This window comes from Peromyscus californicus, unplaced genomic scaffold (assembly GCF_007827085.1).
Source record: "Peromyscus californicus insignis strain IS unplaced genomic scaffold, ASM782708v3 Scaffold_12__1_contigs__length_115047231, whole genome shotgun sequence".
Lineage (NCBI taxonomy): Eukaryota > Metazoa > Chordata > Mammalia > Rodentia > Cricetidae > Peromyscus > Peromyscus californicus.
The window spans coordinates 93,143,690-93,164,500 of record NW_026294413.1 but is presented as its reverse complement, the minus strand read 5'-3'; the positions used below and the strand labels follow the sequence as shown (position 1 = coordinate 93,164,500).

Below are 20,811 nucleotides of genomic sequence, written 5' to 3'. Positions count from 1 at the left end.
CTGAAGCATATGAGCATACACTTCAGAGAACTAAGGTGAGAGGTAGGCTCCCTCCACACTACACCTCCTCACTCAGAGTTCCTGCTTCCCCTTGTCTCCACAGCCTCTGTTGACCTTATGGAACTCATAGGCTAGTGGGGGAGCCAGCTTCTCATCCAGACAAAGGAGAGGGAATGTCACTGCAGTGTTTCTGGCCACAGAGGAAACATGCAGGGGTTAAGAAAGTCTTAGAAAGTCCTGGAACAACCCTGATCCTAGCCTTGGGGGTAAGCGACCTAAGAATCTGGCCATGAGCTGGACGCTATCTTGGAATCAAGGAAGTAAAAACTCAACAGCCAAGAATGACCTTACTTAGAGAGACTCACTATGCAGAGTCCCGAGGCAGGAAGAACCAGGTGCGGGCTGGAATTGGAAAGATGGGTATCCCTTTGTGAACTAAATCCTACTGTGGCCTAGACTGATGTCCCTTCCTGCTCAAATTCCTCTGGCAGGGACTCTACCCCAATCAAAAGCCAGTTCTTAAAAGAGGAAGGTGACAATGGATGACATACAGAAATGGATGACGTTGATCCAAACAGACGGACAAGATTCCTGCAGCCATGATTCCATTCCTTCAACACACATGTGCTTTGATACTAGAAAGCCCCAGGCATCCCTCAAGGGCTGGTCACCGGAAGTCTCATGGTCCCGGGCCTTTCCAGTTGCCAGAGAAGAAGCAGTGAGCAAAGAAATGATGGGTAGTGAGCGAGCCTGGGTTGGTGTCCTGTGGTGTCCTGACTGGAATCCTGCTTCTGTTAGTAATGAGGCTCTCAGAGCCTGGGCTTCTCCAGGCAAACAGGGGGAAAGTGATGCTTCCCATGGTAAGTGCAAGTGTGGCACTGTGGTGAGCTGTAAGTCTGCATGCATGAACTGTGGGGGAAGAGCAACAGGAAGTGAACCCACGCTGCCCTGGAGCAGGGTAGGCTCCATGCATGCGAGAGCCGCAGGAACAGGACTGCCTGCTGGCTTTAGCCTTTACCGATTATTGCTTGAAAGTTTCTATTTGAAGAAGAGCCCCTCAATTTTTGTTTTGTACAGGCTCCCACAAGTCACACTGTAGTTTATACTTGTGCATGAACCTCAGGTTCCTGGGGACGAGATTCGGAGTCTAACCACTGCTTTGTATTTTGGTGATGTCATGAAAGGGATGAACGCAGCTCTCTGAGAGGAAATCCATGGAGCTCAGATCTCTGATGAAGTACACTACCTAGCTCGGTTTGCAGCATCAGGGACTGCTGAGAAGCACCAAGCAGAGAGGCCTCTAGACCTAGCCCACATGGCACTCACTGTGAGCCAAAAAAGTCACCTAAAAACATGGAGGAGGACATCTGCTCAAGTGAACTTCAGGCCAAACACAGTTCTAAGGCAATTAGAAGTGTTTTTTTTTTCTTCTCAATTTATCTTCATTAGCTGCCAATTCTCATTTTACAGCCAAGACTATGGCCCAGAGAAGCTGAGCAATTTGTTCAAGCTCACACAGCACATAGCCAGGATGAAATTCAAACCTGGGAGATCTGCCTGCAAATCGTAACTACCACTCTGTACCATGGCCTGGATTTAGTGACTACTTGGACTGACAGTTTTCTGCAAGATGAATGGTAGGACTGGGTGACCAACAAACTCCCACTCTACCCCCAAAAAGACTGCACAGGCTAGGAGTGCGGGTTTATTCGTTAAGAGGATATGCTGGGCTTCCCCTCGCAAATGTAGGTGAGGGATCTAGGAGGCATTTCAAAGTGGATGACAGGCCCAAGGTGAGGGCCGCACAAACAGGAGCTACAGGGTGGCCCTAGGTACGCCAGGACAGAATCTAAAGGATTCTGCTTTTCAGGTCTGTGCCTCTGTTCTTCATTTTAAAAATGGGGATAAAACTGCATAACCCTTAAAGGTTGGTGGGCTGATAAACTGCACCGATGCTTTGCGATCCATATGGATACTTGGATCCATAAATACTTGAGGTTCTTACTGTGAAATACTGCTGTGTTAAATGAAGTGGTGTGCCCCTGGCGTCGGTAGTCACCTGGGAAAGGAGAGCCACTAATGTATCTGTGACGATTATTCTAGCCAGCATAGTCCTGGGGAACCAAGAGAAGGTTCTTCAGCGACTCTAAGTGGGAACTGTAAAGCTCCACTCAAACCAGCAGAGGTGGTCCCCCAAGCAGTGTGGGAAAGTTTGTGGTAAAGGACCCTGCTGGATGAAGCCTAAGACACCTTCTCTAACCAGGTCTGGCCATCTCAGAAGACTCAAAGTAAGTCCTCGGTGCCCACCCGGCTGGGACAGTCCAGTCGCTCCTGGCCTCGTTTTCCGAGCGTCTCCAAAGATAGTTTAAAGGGAAGTTGGTGCTGGCAGCAGCCGCGGGTCCTGACTGCTACGAAAGACAGAAAAAAGCTGCCAACTTGGGGTTCCGATCCGACTGGCTTCTCCCTGCGCTCCGCGGCCTGCGGTTCCGAAGGGACCGGGAGCTGTCCCGAGAGCGGGTCCCCACCGCGGGACGCCGGCAGCACCAGGGGACCGACCACGGAGACCTGGGTCGGCGCTGTTGCGCCGCCACGATCGCCCGGGAGGGGTGCGTCGCCAGGACCCCGCGCAGCCCCGGCCTCCCCTCCCGCTCGAGCCCCGGCCTCCCGCGCAGCCGCCCGCCGCGCCGCCCTTACCCGGGGCCGGACCCAGCAACACGGCCGCCGCCAGCGCCAGGAGCCGCAGCCGCATCTTCCCGCCGCCGCCGCCCGGCGCTGTGACCCGGCAGAGCGCCTCCGCCCGCAGGGCCTGGCCCGCCCCCTCGGCCTCCTGCCACAGCCCAGGCCAGCTCTGCTGGGTCCCTGGGTCCGCGCCGGGTTGGGGGAGCGGCCTCTCCATCAACTGGCTCAGCCAGCCCATGGTGTCCCCTTTCACCACGCCCATGTCTCAGATGAGAAAACTGAGGTGACCTGGGAGATTCAGGGCATCCAGAGCTGAGGACGTTGACCGCCCGCGCCCCCAACACGGTTATTCCTAAGAGGGGTCCAGGCACCACAAACCCTGACCCTGGACTTCACACATTCGCTCCCCAGGCACTCCCATTGAGGCTTATAGCAGTTGAGAGAAAGTTCTCTATTTCTGCCTTGAACTTGGAGAAGGAGCTGGGAGCTGGGTGATGATCCTTGGAAAGTTAAAGGGTTCACACAGAAAAGTTTGGAAACTGTAGCAAGAATAGCCATTTAGGGCTCCCTGTCTCTGGGCCTGGCTTTGCAGGTGTTTGAACAGGCCTGGGACTTCCAAACCCCTCTGTGTCTTCCACTTGTTGCTCCGTTGCAGGGCAATCGTCCAGTCCCTCCTAGTGGTGTGTACCAAATCAGGTTATGTTTGGCACCCAACGCCTGATGGTGAACATCAGCAATCGTTTTGTGTCCCTGGAAGCGCGCGGGGGGGGGGGGGGGGGGTGGTGAGGGGGGTGAGTGGGAAGAGGAGGGCCGGGAGGAGTGGGAGAAGAGAAAGCAGAGGCCTCCCATCCTTCCACTCAAGGGTGTGGGGAAGACTGGGGGAGGCAAGAGAGGTCCTGCCAGTGGGTACTGACGCCAGGGCAACTCCAGGACAGACCATGCACTCTTGCTGGTCAGGCCATCGGGCTACTTGATTCCAACGGAGCAGAGCTTCCCAGGGCCTGGACTGAACCCAGACAGTCAGGATGGAAACCCCAGCTCCATTACGGAGCCAGGTCTTTGGAAGGCCAGCAGGCCCTGTTGCAGAGGCAAGCAGCAGAGCGTCGGCACCAGGGCAAAAAGTAAAGACTAAGGGGCTGGAGAGATGGCTCAGTGGTTAAGAGCATTGATTGCTCTTCCAGAGGTCCTGAGTTCAATTCCCATCAACCACATGGTGGCTCACAACCATCTGTAATGGGATCAGATTCCTTATTCTGGTGTATATATAAAAAGTAAGGACAAGCGGGTCTAGTGGCACATGACTGCAATCCCAACTACAGGGGAAGCTGAGGCTGGAGGATTGCCAGCCTGGTCAACTTAACAAGACCTTGTCTCTTTACTCCTACCCCCGAAAAGGTGGAGATACAACTCAGTGATTAAATGCTTGCCAAACACATGTAGGACCTCAAGTTTGATCTTCAGTAACACACACACACACACACACACACACACACACACACACACACACACACACACACACACACACGAGGGAGGTGAGGCAAAGTTCAGGGTCAAACTGAGTCCTACAGTCCACGAATGCAAACATCCCTCCAAGGCTTGCAGGAAACAGCACAGGAACTACTTTGCATGCATGAATGAGCCAGTGACCTAGTCCATCCCATCTATAAGGCCCCAGGGTTGAATAAACTAAGATACAAAGTGGACTCAAGACACGTACAGGATTCTACGGACCACATGATTTTTCTTTTCTTTTCTTTGTATATAGGTGTGTATGTTACATGCATGTTGAGTGTGTGTGTGGATGCATGTGTCCATGCACTCATATGCAGAGATCAGGACATTACCATCACGTGCTAAAATAGGCCCACCAGCTGGGACCTGGGTTTCAACACTTCCCTGTCGGGGACATTTCGTACTCAAACTACAACAATGCCCTTAGCAGCAAGTGTCACTGGAGCCAAGGACTCTGCAGGCTAACTGGATACAACAATCTGGGTCGGTTCCCAGGAGGCAGAAAAGGGAGCCCCAGAGTCAAAGGCTCTAGAGGCAGGGGATTAGAAGAAGGCGTGTAGGAATGAGACAGGCCGTCTATGTAACTGAGCACACTGTGTCTTATACCTGACTATCAGTTCTCAGATACACTAAGCCCCTCAGACCAGTCCTTGAGCTTTTGAAGAATAAAACACTCGCTGAGCAACAAGATACAGAAGTTGCATAAGATAGACGCAGGTAAAAAGACTCAGTGTATGGTGGACCAGAAAATAATTTCCAAAAAAGGTATTACTGATAGTGTTGGAAAAGGTTGTACACAGACAGAACACACTCTATATTACATGAGTCCATTTCCTAAATGTGGTTCCAGAAGACAGTGTGTGGATGTTGGCACTTGGTGTTTGGGTTTAATAGACATGATGTTGACAAACTACTCTTAAACAAACAAGTAAATGATATAAAAGCAATACGCATCTGTAACACATATTCTAAAATAGCTGTAGAGAGACATACAGGGAGAGAAGGGCCCAATGAGGAGATGAGACACTAGGTGAAGAGCACAAAGACTTTACTGTACCGACATTGCAAGTTTTGAAATAAAATTTAGAAATGAACATTTGTTTATGATCAGAATGGTGGCATGTACAATGGTCCTAGCTACTTGGGAGGCTGAGGCAGGAGGATTGCTTGAGTCTATGAGTTCAAAGACAGCCTGGGCAATAGTGGATCTCATCTTAATTAAAATAATCATACGCGCGCACACACACACACACACACACACACACACACACACACACGCACACGCTGGGGAGATGGCTCAGACTCAGAGGGTATGGGGCCTACCTTGTAAGCTTGAGATTTCTAGAACCCATGTAAAAGCCAGGGTGAGGTAGCCCACATGTAATCCCCGTCCCAGGGAGGCAGAGGCAGGAAATTCCTGGAGCAAGCTAACTAACCAAACTGAGAGAAAAAATAAACTTCAGGTTCAGCACAAGGCCTGCCTCGATATATAATGGAGAGTGACTGAGGAGGACACTGGATGTCACCCTTGAGTCTCCACTCACATATACACACACATGCATGTGCACTTTCATACGTGTGTGCCACACACATGCAAAACACACATATGCTCATGAATACACACCACACACATACACACACACAAAAGTGCTCACAGACTATTTAAGATATTCTCACTTCTATCTGATTGATAGCTGGGTACAAGCATCCAGTAGTTATCTAAGATACCATGCAAATTTTCATAGTTCAGTTATTTTAAGGTGCCATTGAGTACATAATCCTCCCTCCAATTTCAGAGATATTTTCACGCAATAGATCTCTTAGGTTTTATAAATCTAAAATGAAGACCTGGTCATCAGAAAGTTCCCATTTTAGCCTCCTGATAACTTGGAAATAGAAGAGTGTGACATTTTACCATATTTGACATAGTGGTGCACACTTGCTAAAGCAGAATTATGATTAACTGTATGCAGAAGTGGAGACGTCCAGCTCGGAGTAACTCCAGACCGAAAGGCGTACGGAAGTAACAGAGGTCAAAGTAACAGGACGGCCAACAGAACTGGGTACAAGGAGCCCATCAGCTCCCTGCTGGGAGTCACAGCCCCACTATCCAGAACATGGTGGTGACACCACTAATCCAGAGTGCTGTCCGCCATGGTCAACCCTAAACTCATGTAAGAGGCAGCTCAGTTTCACGAGCCTTCATATAAAATTAATGTTGCTAGCTTGAATTTTATTGTTACTGTAATTGTGTGTGTTTAATGTATAAATGTGTTGGCTTACAGTTGTAAGGCAACTATAAACCCAGATGTCTATGTCTGTGCTGCTTAAATCACATCAGCAGCAGTAACTTGAGTCAGCACAGTTTTAGTAAATATGTTCTTGACCCTAAGAAAGAACAGGACTTGAGTTCACTTGACACTGCTCTGGGCAATTCTTTTAAATTTTATTTTATGTACACTTTGTGCAGGTGTTTTGCCTGCATGTATGCCTGTGTGAAGGTGTCGGGTCCCCGTGGAACCAGAGTTACAGACAGATGTGAGCTGCCATGTGGGTGTTGAGTGTTGGAACCCAGAGACTCTGAAAGAGCAGCTGGTGCTCTTAACCGCTAAGCCATCTCTCCAGCTCCTGCGCAATTCTCATAGACCTCTGCTGCTCTTTTCCTGAGGATGACAGTACCTTAGCTCACACTGCCTCGTTTGTACTTGGAAGATTCCAGAAATCCCTGCAGAGAATGTAAATACCCCTGGGAACATGGACCATCTGTGGACCTATACTATGTAGGTCTGTGCTCTGCCCAAGCCTCATGTTAATGTCAGCACAGAGCAGCAGGATGTCGTGTATACACGACATGTATACACACTCCCAAGCCTACCAACACACAGGCTTTCATGCACACACACTCTCACACCTACCAATACAGGCACACATGGGCTTTTGTGCTCACACACACCCTCACACCTACAAATATATGCACAACAAGGGCTTGCTGGACACTTTCACAGACCTCTTTACTCTGTCTTCCTTTCAGCTCAGGACAGCCACCTCGTCCCTGTGTGCAGCTGCATTCCCTGTGGGGTCTCCTGATCAGGCTCCCCAGAAAGGAAGCATGAGTGATAGGCTTAGAGTGTTACCACACTCACACCCAAGTCCTCTTATAAACGTTCTGACAGTTGACTACACATACTGCTTGCTCCAGACTTGAGGCCACTCAGAACCGAACTCATCCATTTATCCCATGAAGTTTATGTTATCTCTAGTGCCTACACCCACAAATCCTACACAGCACTTGCTTTGTGCTTGTCCTGAGGATTCTCAACCAGGAAAGAACCTCACTCATCCCTGGCTGTTGCTGCCATCCTCTGGCTTCTGCTTCTCAGATTCCGTCACTTTGGCTGTCACAAAGAGCCACAGACAGGACATTTAAAAGAACATAAATGCATTGTCTCACAGACCTAGAGGTCAGAAGTCTAAAAGTAAGTCGTAATCTCAGGACTTGATCACCCAATGTTGGTTTCTTCTGAGTCCTGCCCTTCCCCTGGGTTATAGATGGTCATCCTCTCCTATAGTGTAGACCTTACGTGGCCCTAAGGTTGGCACTATAAGGTGGTGGAACCTTTAGGAGGTGGGGCCTATAAGGCTGGTGAAATAGTTCAGTCAGTAAAATGCTTGCAATGCAATTGTAGCTCTACTGGTCTGATCATCAGCATCCACGTGAAAAGCTGGGTACATAGTGTAAACTTGAGATCGAAGAACTAGGGATCATGGGGCCATGAATCTGTAAGCCCCAGATCCCAGTCAGAGACCCTGTCTCAAAGACCAGCAAACAAGATGGGTGGCTTCTGAGGAAAGACATCTAAGGTTAGCCTCTGACCTCCACAGCCACACCCAACCACACATGTACATACACTTCTAAACATGCACATACACCCACATATACTAGAGAGAGAGGGGAGAGAGGGGGGAGTGTGAGGCTTTTACTCACCAACCCCACAGTTTGCTAAAGTTTTCTTGAGTACAAGCAGCAGGAAATATTAAATAGAAGGATTTCTATTATGGAGATAAACAGATGGAAAATACAGGATAGCCTCGAGAGGGCCTGGAACCTATTCCAATGAGCCCTGACTGTCTCTGCCCTAGGGTATTTATAGAAACACCAAGGGGATGGAGGAAAAGACCTCCCCCCAGCACAGCCAAGTGCAGACCATCTCAGACACCTGCACTCAGGCCTGTGGTCCAATCATCCTCTCTATGCGGACCTGCTGGGTAAAGACACAAGGAACCTGAAAACAGGGTCCCACAGGGGAGGGTGGGATGGAGGAAGAAGAGAGGAGGGGAGGAGAGGAGAGGGGAAGGGAGGGGAGGGGAGGAGAGGGGAAGGAAGGGGAGAGGAGGAGAGGAGAGGGGAGGGGAGGAGAGGGGAGGGGAGAAGAGGGGAGGGGAGGGGAAGAGGGGAGAGGAGAGGGGAGGGGAGGAGAGGAGAGGGGAGGAGAGGGGAGGAGAGGGGAGGAGAGGAGAGGGGAAGGGAGGGGAAGGAAGGGGAGGGGAGGAGAGGGGAAGGAAGGGGAGGGGAGGAGAAGGGAAGGAAGGGGAGAGGAGGAGAGGAGAGGGGAGGACAGGAGAGGGGAGGGGAGGGGAGGAGAGGGGAGGGGAGGGGAGGGGAGGACAGGAGAGGGGAGGGGAGGGGAGGGGAGGACAGGAGAGGGGAGGGGAGGAGAGGGGAGAGGAGAGGAGAGGAGAGGAGAGGAGAGGAGAGAGGAGAGGAGAGGAGAGGAGAGGAGAGGAGAGGAGAGGAGAGGAGAGGGAGAGGAGAGGAGAGGAGAGGGAGAGGAGAGGAGAGGAGAGGAGAGATTTAGTAGGAGATTTTAGACAGTGACTACATGTCCTTAAATGGGGTTGTGGGATCTGGTCTCTTCCTTATTTTCCTCTTTCCTACCCAGCTACCAGGTAACCAGCTTCTTCTGCTGTGTGTCTACACCATCGTGATCCGCCCACTCCAGTGATCTGCCCCACCATAGACCCAAAGGCAACAGGAGCAACCAATACAATGAGCTGAAATGTCCCAAGCTGTGATCCAAAACAAACCTTTTGTTTTCCTAAGTGGGTTATCCCAGATATTTGTCATAGTAACAGAAGCTAACAACACTTCCCCTTCTGAGCAGGGACAGAGCTAACACACATGGCCTTGCTCCTTCACCTCCTCTTCCGGTAAGGCCACACTGGATGAAGGCCCATTGCTGCCCCACAATGGTGGCTGTGTTTATTAGCTCTTTTTATTAAGATACAATCCATATTCCATAAAATTCAGCTTTTTCAAGCATACAGCTGAGTGTCTTCTTATAGTTACACAGCTTTGTACCATTACTGCTAATTCTGGAATGCCCTTATCACTCCGAGAAGAAGCACCATAGAGGTTAGAGTCCTCACATGCCTCCCCTTGGCTGAATGCTTGGCAATTACTAATATGCTTACTGTCTCTGTAAATTCACCTATTTGGATATTTAATATGTGCAGGATTGCACATTAGGTAGCCTTTTATGGCTAGCTTCTTTCACATTTGCCCAGGGTTTTCAAGTTTCATTCATGTGTAAGGTAGATCAGTGTATGTTTTATAGTTGAATCATATCCCTTTGTGTGGATATACACCACATTTGTTGTATCTGTTCATCATATAAGCTTCCATGTAGACAAGTTTTCAAGTCTCAGATTTTACACCTGTAGTTCCTGTGTGTGTGTGTGTGTGTGTGTGTGTGTGTGTGTGTGTGTGTGTGTGTGTATGCGTGACATGATAGAGATCCAACTCCACTCTTTTTTTAAAGACTTGTTTTTGTATGCATGTGTGTGTGTCTGAGTATATTTAGATGCACCACATGTGTTCAGGTGCCCATGGAGACCAGAAAGTAGCATTAGGTCCCTTGGAGTTACAGGCAATTGTATGTTGCCATGTGAGTGCTGAGAATTGAACCTACGTCCTCTACATGAACAGCAAATGCTCTCAACCACTACGCCATCTCTTCAGGCCTGGAGTTCCATTATTTGCCTGCAGTTTTATCTGCTTTCAATTGCTGGAGAGATTAATTTTCCCCATTGAATTATCTTGCTTGATGCCTGTATCAGAAAAGCAATTGATCACAAATATATGAGTTTATGTCTGTTTATTGCTTATCATGTCATCTTTTATATTTTTGGCAGCAAGGCTGGAGTTTAGTAGGAAAGGGTTTTAATATAGATTTAAGCACAGGCATTATGAGAAAGGGGGACATGTAATTGCACAGTAGAGCATATCCCAGAGTGGGCGTGGACTCAAGAGAGTTACCTATCATGTCCTCTTCATATTTATTGAGAGACTCATGATTGTTCTTTTAATACTAATTATTGCCAAATGTAATAATTTTTTAACTATCTTTAGTCAAGGGATAACCTGAACTCAGTCAAGGTGAATTATACCTTTTATACTTGGTTAAATTTGATGGTCATGTGTGTGTATGAGATTAATACATCATTTGATTTTTAGTGCCATCCTTGCCAGGCCTTGTTATCAGCTTTATGTAAGTTCTACTTTCCCCCTATGATTTGGGAAAATAAAGAGCTTAAAGTGATTCTCTAAGGGTTTTTCACACTCTGGTTCTAGTCTTATGTGGAGGTCCCAGAGCTCTGCAAAGTGATCTGTAGGAGCCAGTCACAGTGTAGAGCATCATTTTTATCCTCTCCCCCATCCATGTCACCCGCCATCCTTCATTCGTCCCACCTTCCCTTCATCTCTTCTCTGTTATCTGGCTGCTGCTATTTAATCTAAAGCCAACACAGCCTGTGAGGGTGAACATATATGCTTTCCTAGACACCTTCATCTGTCTCCCCATCCAAGCTGGAGTCTCAGTGTCATGATTACAGTACGGTTTGGAGCCAAGCTGCTGTAGGTGAAGCCTTACTCGGCCATGCATAGCCATGTGACCTTGATGAAGTCTTGGGTCACTCACCAACAAAAAAGAGATAAGGCTGGGAGCTACATTTTGTGGGGTTGTAGAGAATGCACGTGGTCTAATATGAATAAGGCAATTAAAACAATGCAAAGTCTTTAGAATATCAGGGTTAAGCATATGTAAACATGTCTTTTAAATGTTGACACTCTAGACTTGGACTACTATGTCTGATCTTAGTTTCTTCACCCACTGAATTTGACATAAAAGTATCCCCCTTCTCACTAGTGTTTTTTTTTTTTTTTTGACTCAGCAGTCTCCTCTTTCCTTAGATTGTCCTTGGATTCTACCTGCCCATTCAGCTGACTGAGTCCCCTCAGAAATAGCTTTTCTATGACTCAGACAATATAGATCCTCTAGCAGCTTTCAAAGTATACTCAGACAGCCTTTTAAAACCGATTAGGTCCTCCTAGCGGAGTCTCTGGAACTAACAGAGGGAACACATCCTACATGAGGCCCATGGGGCACATCATGGTCTCAGTTAACCCTACACGTGTAGGTGATCACAAATCATCTCCATTCTTAAGTACCACTCTTGCGCATTCTGTACCTTTCAAACCAGCCCCCTTTTAGGCGCTTCTCAGTCTGACCGTTCAGCATCCTAATTAATCTCCTCTTTCTTTCCTCAACCCCCACTCCATTCTTTTAGTTCTAACATTCACCCCCACACTCCCAGGGAAAATCCCAGGTCACCTCCCTCAGTGAATACTAGCCAGACTCCGTAGTTACAGTCCTCTGGATTTCCCTTGAATTCCTCCAGCTGCCAGATCACCTGGAGCCCTTGACCCTAGTCATACTGCTCTTTGTGGTGATATTTTAAGTGTGCTGAAATGTGATTTTATTTGTATGTTAATAAATAAAGTTTGCCTGGAGATCAGAGGTTATAGCGAGCCAGGAACAGCAGTCAGGCAGTGGTAGCACACACCCTTAATCCGATCACATGGCAGGCAGAGTCTCTGTGTGGTCAAGGACACAGCCAAGCATGGTGACACAAACCTTTAATCCCTGTACCAACCACTGAGACCAGGAGGTCTGTATAGACAGGCAGTGATGAGGAAGTCATGTGGTTGGGCTTAGAGCCAATGAGAAAGCAGAACAGGAAAGCAATAAAAACACAAGTGAGACATTAGAAGATCTCTCTCTCTCTCTCTCTCTCTCTCTCTGTCTCTCTGTCTCTCTGTCTCTCTCTCTGTCTCTCTGTCTCTGTCTCTCTCTGTGTCTCTCTGTCTCTCTGTCTCTCTCTGTCTCTCTCTGTCTCTCTCTGTCTCTCTCTCTCTCTCTCTCTCTCTCTCTCTCTCTCTCTCTCTCTCTCTCTCTCTCTCTCTCGGGAAGCAACTGCTGGTGGTAAGCTAACACTAGGCGGCTCTTGCTCTAATCTCTTTGGCTATTTACCTCTGTATTTGGCTCTGTGTTTCTTTTTCTTTTTTTTTTCTTTTTTGGTCTTTCGAGACAGGGTTTCTCTGTGTAGCTTTGTGCCTTTCCTGGAACTCACTTGGTAGTCCAGGCTGGCCTCGAACTCACAGAGATCCGCCTGGCTCTGCCTCCCGAGTGCTGGGATTAAAGGCGTGCGCCACCATCGCCCGGCGGCTCTGTGTTTCTTATTAAATAAGACTGTTTAGAAATTCGTCTACAGCTCTTCTCCATCCTTCACCATCTTCACCAGAGTTTTTCACAAATGCAGTCTCATTTGCTTAACTGTCAAGAGCTCCTTGATATGGCCAATTGATATGGAATTTAGGTTCCATGATTTGCACTCTCAAACCCTACTTGACGTAACTACCACCCCCAGGCAGCAGAACCCAAAACTGATTACTTCCAGGTCAAATTTTCCTTTCTTTTCATCCCTCCCTGCCTGGGTCCTGGATTTCCCTGGCTTTTTCTCATATTTCTCCCTCTCCCTCTCTCCTGGGTTGTTTTCATTAGCATATATACTTGTTTCTGTTCTCAGTTCCCTTCTGGTCCCTAAAAAGATTTGTCTTATGTCTACACCTGACCAGTGCCCATCTGATGCCTGCTCTTCTCAGTCACTGAGCCTGCTTCATAAAGTCCAGAGGAAATAAAACAGCTTTGTCCTTGGCTCACTCAACTGCCCCAGCAGCTGACCCTGCTTACCACTCCTGAAGACCACATTTCGTTGACTCAGTTGGCTCAGGAAAAAAAAAAAATTCTATGAAGTACCCCACCCCATTTCTTGACCTTTGGGTTGCAAGCCTAGCTTTTCAAGAGTTAGCCATCTCCCTAGCCTCACTCCTGCTCCCTAGAGTCTCATCTGTCCACTGCTGGAATAGTTAGCATCCTCAGTTACAGTTCCAACTCAGACTTGCCTGCTGTTCTGTGTCTAACTCAGAAATCACTTCACAGTCAACCTCTCTACTTGAACTTGCCGTTGGCATTTAGAATTCACATGTCCCAACTGACCACTATCTCAGAACTATGTCCACATGGAGACCATACTTACACACAGACACAATCATGTAAGGCACAGATAGCATGCTCACAAACACGCTCACACACATGTTCACACATGTCCACATAGACACACTTCAGTCTTCCACCAAAGTCTCCCCCTATCAGTCAGCTAACATTACTTCCTGCTATCAGCTGAAGACTCCACCTTGGCATGCCCTTTTATCTCCAAGTCCTTTACTTGATTCCCCAAATAGGTCTTGAATGAACTCATCCCTCTTGTCCCATCCAAATCATCACCATTCTTGGCCGAGATTCCTGCACTAGGCTACAAATCTTCCTGCCTCTCATTTTCTCCTTTTGCTACTATCCCAATTCTTACACTCCACATTGTGCTTTTAAACATGTGGACCTGATCCTGTCACAACCATCTTCCTAAACCAGCACATAGAATGAGGAATGAGCTAAGGGGACGTGATTGAGAAAATTCCAAAGAACAACCTGTCGGCCAGAAGACAGGGAGGCAACTACATCCCACTTGAGTACATGTGCCAAGGCTGTGAGGTTTGAAGTCTTAGACGCTTTAAGAAAGGCTGGTTTGGCTAGAGCATAGCAAATGAAGTGGGTAGCACCGAGGCAGATGAAAAGTACCCCGGGCGAGCTCTGCAGGGCCCTTCAGGTCAGGGAAAAGCACCTTTGCAATTCTTCCTAATCAGTTCACCCCCACTGGCCACATGGGCTCCCAAACAGCACCTATAGCTGTTTTCATTATTTTGTCCTCTTCTTGCTCCTGTGCCTGGTCGGTGCCTGCCACGTGGTAGGTGTTAAGGCTTCTCTCAAAGTATGGGGAGCAATACCTCCAGCCTTGCAGCTGGAGAATGACCCTCAGTCATTCTTTCTCCCAAGGTCCTCATTTTGCCTAGCCCATGGGTTCTTGACCTGGGGTGATCTCACCTCTATGGCAGTTACTCCCTGGGTATACTTTTGATTGTCATGGGAAGGAATACTTCTGGCCTCCATGAAGAACCATTTAGCGCACAGTGTCTGCAATGCTGTCTTTGTGAAACCCTCCTGCATAGTATTCTGCCTGACTTATACAATGTATGAGCAGTTTCTGATCAACCAGTTTGTCTTAGGGCCCCTCCTCTTGGGTCCTTGGACTTTCTTGATGAGGTTAACCCTTTGCTTTGCAATTGACTTTGTCATGGGCATCATGTTGCTTGCGTACAGACTGAGCATCCCCAACCCCAGAAACCAAAATCCAAACTGTGAGCTGCTCCCCAGTCTGAAACTTTCTGAGCACCGACATAATGTCACAAGTGGAAAACTTCACACTTGACCCCATGTGATTGAGCCCAGTGAAAAGCAAGGGCCGTACAGATGCTAAATAGACTCCTTTCTGGATACATGTATATGGTGTTTATGAGACAGATTGATTCTGTTTACACTTGGGTCCCATTCCCAAGATATTTCATTAAGTATATGCAAACAGTCCCACTTCTGGAAATTTGTGAAATGCTTGGACTCCAAGCGTTTTAAATAAGGGTTATTCAACCTACACGGGCCACATCAGTCACATACCTATCCCAGTGGTCCTGACTGGTGTCTTTGTTTTCAGACTGTAGCTTTTGTACTGGTTAGGAAGGTGCAGACCAAGAATTTGAACTGACTGGTCAGAAGGACCCAAACACCATTTTCTGCAAAGCTGCATGTCTCTCCACATCTGTTAATTGGTCATCTACACAACAGTCATTTATGTGCCCAACCTGGTCGCATGGTTCACTCAGACACTTTGTACCACTTTGTCTTATTCAAGTTTAATCCCAAATAACATAAGACATAGAATTAGGACATATGACAGATGCCTAACAATGAAAAAAATAGGGCCGAAGCTTCATTTGCAGTTGGCTCCCTGTGAGTCACGAGTGCTTGAACAGCAGATATGGACTGCTCCTGATCCTTCAGCAAAAATGCAAATCCCTGTGGCCACCTGCTTGCATGTTTCTTACTTTGTATCCACCATTAGGAACTCTTGAAGCCCTCTTCTTTGAATTCAGGTTTTGAAATGGACTCTGGTGGAAAGCCGCACCTTGGGGAAAGGCTCCTACGCCTCCCACCTTACTGTTCCACATGCCACATGGATGGCTTTCTTCCCGCACCACCTTGGTCCTCTCCCCCTGCTCTGGTGGCTCTGGTCCTGCTGGCTGGAAAAGGAGCAGCAACCCATGATGCTGGAGGGAGGGTGGGCACCTCACCTCCGATCTCTACTTCCCACGTGGATGCTGTGGATGTTGTTTTTGCTGCTGTTGCTGCTTCTGCAGCTGTGGCTGCTGCTGTGGCTTGTGCTGTGGCTGCTGCTGTGGCTTCTGCTGCTGTGGCTTCTGCTGCTGTGGCTGCTGCGGCTGCTGCGGCTGCTGCTCTGCTCTGGCTTCTGCTGCTGTGGCTGCTGCTCTGGCTCCTGCTGCGGCTGCTGCGGCTGTGGTTGTGGTGGTGGTGGCGGCGGCGGCGGCGGCGGCGGCGGCGGCGGCTGCGGCGGCTGCGGCGGCGGCTGCTGCTGCTGCTGCTCCTGCTGCTCCTTCTCCTGCTCCTGCTGCTGCTGCTGCTGCTGCTCCTGCTGCTCCTTCTCCTGCTCCTGCTGCTGCTCCTGCTGCTGCTGCTCCTGCTGCTGTTGCGGAAGCATCTTCGTGGTGGGCTTGAAACATTCACTACTGTCAGAAGAGCTCTCCTCCTCCTCTACAGGCTGTTGGTCCCGCCTTTGTTCCCGGGCCCGTCTCCTTTCCAGCATCTCCTCGAAGAATATCTGGCAGCTGAAGCCTTCTCGGATGCCATGCTGGGCGTGTTCCAGCAGCGCCTCCAAGGTGGGGAAGACTCTGCAGCAGGCCACGCAGCGAAGGCCATGGTTGGTGGTGACCAGCCAGTCTGGTGGTGCTCGCAGCTCCTCCAAGCAGCAGTCCACAGTGTCCTCAGCCTGCGGGCAGTAGTGCTTGCAGGCTTCCAGCTCCCAGTGCAGGTCTGTATTGGAGGCCATCTCGAAGGAGGAGCCTTTGCGCCGCTGTCGCTTGATGAACTCGGCCTCCCGGATGAGGGGCTTCCTGGTGACTGGCTCGAAGCCATCGTCAGTCTCCCAAGCCACTGCCACACCGCGCACGGTCTGCACGTGGGTGTACAGGGCACACACGCTCTCGGGTGGGGCATCCTGCTGCTCATCGAACCTGCTGGAGGTCCAGGACTGGTACGGAGAATAGGACTGGTACTCTGAGGACGACTGGGATGACGGAGAGCTGCTCCAGCCCAGCAATGCGTGTGCCCGGGCTGCCAAGTAGATGTCCTCTGGGAGGAAGGCAGGCCCTGGCCGTGGGGATGACTCATTCCTCCTCATGGTCCCTGAGAAGTGGAAGGACAGTCTTATCAGTGCTTTCAGAAGGCTCCACACATAGCTTGCCTGAGAAGCCACCAACAGAATCATGCGGACTCTGGTGGCTTTGGGGAAGGTGCCTGCTGTTCATCAGAGATGACCATAATGTTATCTCATGAGGAGATAAGGATAAAAGAGTGTGCGAATTTTATCAACTGATGTGTAAAAGGCCAACACCTGGTTGACTGAAAAGTAGATTGTGGTACAACCACAGGATGCAGTTGTATTCATGGATAAAATAAATGAACCGGGAATGTGTGCAGAATAGACACGAAAGATAATGCAGCTGCTAAATGAAAAAAGGTACCACAATTCCACTTAGAAGACATTCTAGAAAAAGCAAATCTCATAGAGACAGAACAATCACCAAGAACGGGAGGGTCACACAGGACATAAAGGTGCCTTAGGGAACTTTTGGGGTCATGATAGTCTCTTGTGCTTTGGCTGTGGCTCCCATTCACATGATCGGTGTCACCGTTCTTTCCACGGTACACATCACGTGTGCAGACACACCAGGTCAATAATACCCACTTGAAAATCAAGGATGGAGCTGTGCTTCCGCCGAGCATCTGTCCCAGCTTCCGTTTCTCTGTGACCTTGCTCTGTCTTACCCTGGGACCTCTCACCCACTCTGTGGACATACACTATGTCCCTGTCACCATCGAAGCGCATGCCAGGCCTCGATGCCTTTAAGACTCAAAACAAGCCTACGGAATTCCACTCTTTGGATTTTTATCTAGCAGATAAGGAAATGGAGGCCAAGAGGACATGCATGCCTGGCAGAGCCTCTTGGCTCCAAGAGCAGATCTTATCCTAAAGTGCTGCCCAAAGACACACCCTGGTGGCCACTGCGTTGGCATTCTAGATTAGCTCATATTCACTATAAAGGAATGTTCACATTACTACAGGGCTTACAGGATTTTGACGTAATTTTTTTTCAAACACATTAAAAGCAATACCTAAAAGTGAACAGTTACATTCTCCTCTACATATCTTCTGAAATAGCTCCCATAGGTGCACAACAGACTAGGAAGTACCAGCTTTCCCTGAAGATTACTTTCTTTGTAGCCTGTCCCCTATCTGCTTTGTATGAGCCACACACCCCTTTGATAACAGCATCAGAGACCAACCTGTCCCTTCTCCATCTATTGGCCACCTGGCCAGCACACTTCCGCGCTCTCCTCTGTGGACTCTGGGCTGGCCATGCTGATAGTGGTCCCACTGATTGGTGACTGTTCTCTCCTGCTCTCCTTGAGATGGCGTTTCATGACTTCAAACCAGCACCCAGAATCTAGGTGAGAGCTGGTGTGGGCTGTGCTGAAGCCCTCCAGCCAGCCCCAGCCTGAGTGGCCACATGATCACTAGGATCCTGGCTTTATTCTGTGATGTCATCAGTGACACGGGTCTGTTCTGTGACCCTTGGCAAGGGTGAAGTCCCTGCCAGGTTACCAGGAAAGGGCCCCAGTGTGAGCTCATCTCCCTCTGTGATCTTCTCTGCCTGGTGTGTTCTCAGGAACACAGACACAGGCACATGCTCTCAAGCACGTGTACAAACACAAAGAGCCAAGCACAGAGATTGGGGAGGTGGCTCAGGGATTAATAGCCCAGGCTATACTTCCAGAGCACACAGATTTCATTCCCACATGACACCGTCTGTAACTCCAGCCCCAGGAAATCCGATGCCGCCTTCTGGCCTCTGTGGGTATTGCACTCATAAAGTGCAGTGATAGAGGCAGGCAAAACATCTACACACATAAAATGAAAAAACAAAAAATTCAATTACATAGGTTCTTACACACATAAATGTGAACGTCCATACAGACACAGTACATTAGTATATGTTTACAGCATACACACAGACAGACTTACACATAGGCATATGAGGCACATAGACACACATCCATGCACATGCTCTCACACCATATGAACGGGATCATAGGTATGCTCACAAATGGACAGCCATCACCTAACATCAGCATGGCCTAACTTCACCTCACTGAAACAGTTTGTCAGAAGCTTGTCTCTAAAGCGCCCACCTGGCCAGTTTAGGTTCCCCAGCACTCTGTGCTATGCTGTCCCTTTCTGCACACCTTGCCCACTTCCTATAGCTTCACCTCCTCTTGGCTGCCCACACACGTTGGAAGCCTCCTCTCCTGGGCTCAGGGCTCTTGACCTTGTCACTCCTTTCTGTCCCAGGTCCTAAGATCTTTGTTTTTCTTGATGACATGAGCCACACATATACACACACAATTATCTTTCCTGTGTGTTTTTGAAGACAGGATCTCCCCCCATGTAGCTGAAGTCAACCCTGAACCAGCCCACGTTGGCCTCAAACTACCCATCCTGCCACCTTCATGTCCTGAGTGGTGGGATTGCTACCACACCAGATCCAGCCTCTCTTCAAATGCAAACTCTGAGGAGAGATGTCCTTCATCTTTCTCATTATATGGCTCATACTTAAGCACCGTCCAACACACTAACAAGTGCCGCAGAAGTACTTGCCGAATTAGTGACTGAACAATGACTATGTTGAGCTGACTAGGCCATAACCCACCTCCTGCAGCTGCCTGCTCTCTATACCCCAAAGCCCTGAAGCTCCCAGACAGGCTGGTTCTTCTCACATAAAGACTTAGGGAATCTCCACTTATACCATCAGCCTAGCCCAAGTCCTGCCTGCCGCAGCCCCCTCCTCCAGCAAGCCTCGCATTTGCACACACTTCCTGCCCACTCCAGTCTCACCAGCTTCAGTCCTTTGAGTTCTAGATTCTCAGCAGTTATAAAAGGTGATGGATTTATGAGAACCCCAATATTCCCAAAGCAACCCTAACATCACCCACACACATCCAGCATCCTGGCAAACTCCTCCTGAGCCAGGAAGTCACACCTGCAGCAAGTTCACGGTTGAAAGAGGAAACTGCAAGCCCCTTCTTTCCGCATAAACAAAGGCATGCCTTCTGAGAAACAAAGGATACCCCACAACATTTGGATCGATGGGCAGAGGACAGTTAGAATGGTTAAGCGATAACGCAAGTAACAACTGTCTGGTGGGAAAGATTACTGGACCATTAAATGATTCTGAAAATTTGTATTCAGTACTAGAAAAAGATGAACTTAGGTACCCCCTCATGTGGAACAACTAGAATATTCTTCATACAGCTCAGAAGTTATGTTTGAACAGTAAGTGTGTAGAGAGAAAATAATTTATTTGCAATTTTAGGGTGGCTTTACTAAGCAGTATCTGCTCACACAAGCACTATGGGTCTTTTTTATTTTAGATTTTTATTACATTTTGTTTATTTATTTTGTGTTGCGAGTGGGGAGCAGGGAAAGGGGGTACACATGTGTCACGGCAGGTGTGTGGAAGTCGGAGGACAGCTTACAGAAACCAGTTCTCTCCTTCAGCCTGGTGGGTCCCAGGGATTGAACTCAGGTTGTCAGGGTTGGTGGCTGTTGCCTTTACCACTGAGCATCTCCACGACCGCTTGTCATCTTGGTCTTATCAAATCAGTGTTCAGAGAATCTCTTACTGGTCACAGTGGTAAGTGTTCTCTACTAGAGTGCCAGCATTGGAGAGAGAGAGAGAGTAAAGTCAGAAGTTGAAGACTAACCTGGGATCCTATCTCAAAAAAGAAAAAAATGCAAAAAAACCCCCGACATTTCAAGTTGTAGTTGCATTTCTCTATGCCTTAGCGAAATGAAATGAAAAGGTAAAGGAAATTAACAGGCATTGCCCCCCAGAATGAAACAGAAAGCTGAGATGTGTGAGGAGCCACTCCATCCAGCCATCATTAGCCGCTTAAGAGCCGCTCACTTGCCCACTGC

General features: G+C 48.7%; 2 protein-coding genes across 3 annotated transcripts in view; both read right to left on the bottom strand.

Annotated features, from left to right (window-relative positions):
* The window catches only part of Vstm4 (V-set and transmembrane domain containing 4), an 85,519-nt gene extending 82,691 nt beyond the window's left edge, over nt 1–2,828 (bottom strand). Inside the window, exon 1 of the mRNA XM_052733906.1 lies at nt 2,695–2,828. Within this exon, the coding sequence (XP_052589866.1) occupies nt 2,695–2,749 (55 nt within the window). The 5' untranslated portion in view covers nt 2,750–2,828. The remainder of the gene's footprint in view (nt 1–2,694) is intronic.
* A 12,325-nt stretch (nt 2,829–15,153) lies between these two features.
* Fam170b (family with sequence similarity 170 member B) lies at nt 15,154–18,328 on the bottom strand. Of its 2 annotated transcripts, none has more exons than XM_052734363.1 (3): nt 18,143–18,328; nt 16,094–16,958; nt 15,154–15,998 (listed from the first exon to the last, which is right to left on the bottom strand). In XM_052734363.1, the coding sequence occupies exons 1-3, from the start codon at nt 18,255–18,257 to the stop codon at nt 15,839–15,841; spliced, it is 1,140 nt and encodes a 379-aa protein (XP_052590323.1). In that variant the 5' UTR covers nt 18,258–18,328; the 3' UTR covers nt 15,154–15,838. The 2 variants fall into 2 exon arrangements, with proteins under 2 accessions (XP_052590323.1, XP_052590322.1); XM_052734362.1 differs by having other exon boundaries at nt 16,127–16,958; nt 18,146–18,328.
* Between the last annotated feature and the right edge of the window lie 2,483 nt (nt 18,329–20,811).

Bases quoted from the DNA above. Each gene is read 5' to 3' on its own strand.
- Fam170b (XM_052734363.1), bottom strand. From the start codon at position 18,257: ATGAAACGCCATCTCAAGGAGAGCAGGAGAGAACAGTCACCAATCAGT. The intron at 16,959-18,142 runs GCCAATAGATGG...TCCACTTCTCAG, and splicing joins GGAAGTGTGCTGGCCAGGTG to GGACCATGAGGAGGAATGAG. The intron at 15,999-16,093 runs GCCGCCGCCGCC...AGCAGAAGCCAG, and splicing joins CAGCCGCCGCAGCCGCCGCC to AGCAGAGCAGCAGCCGCAGC.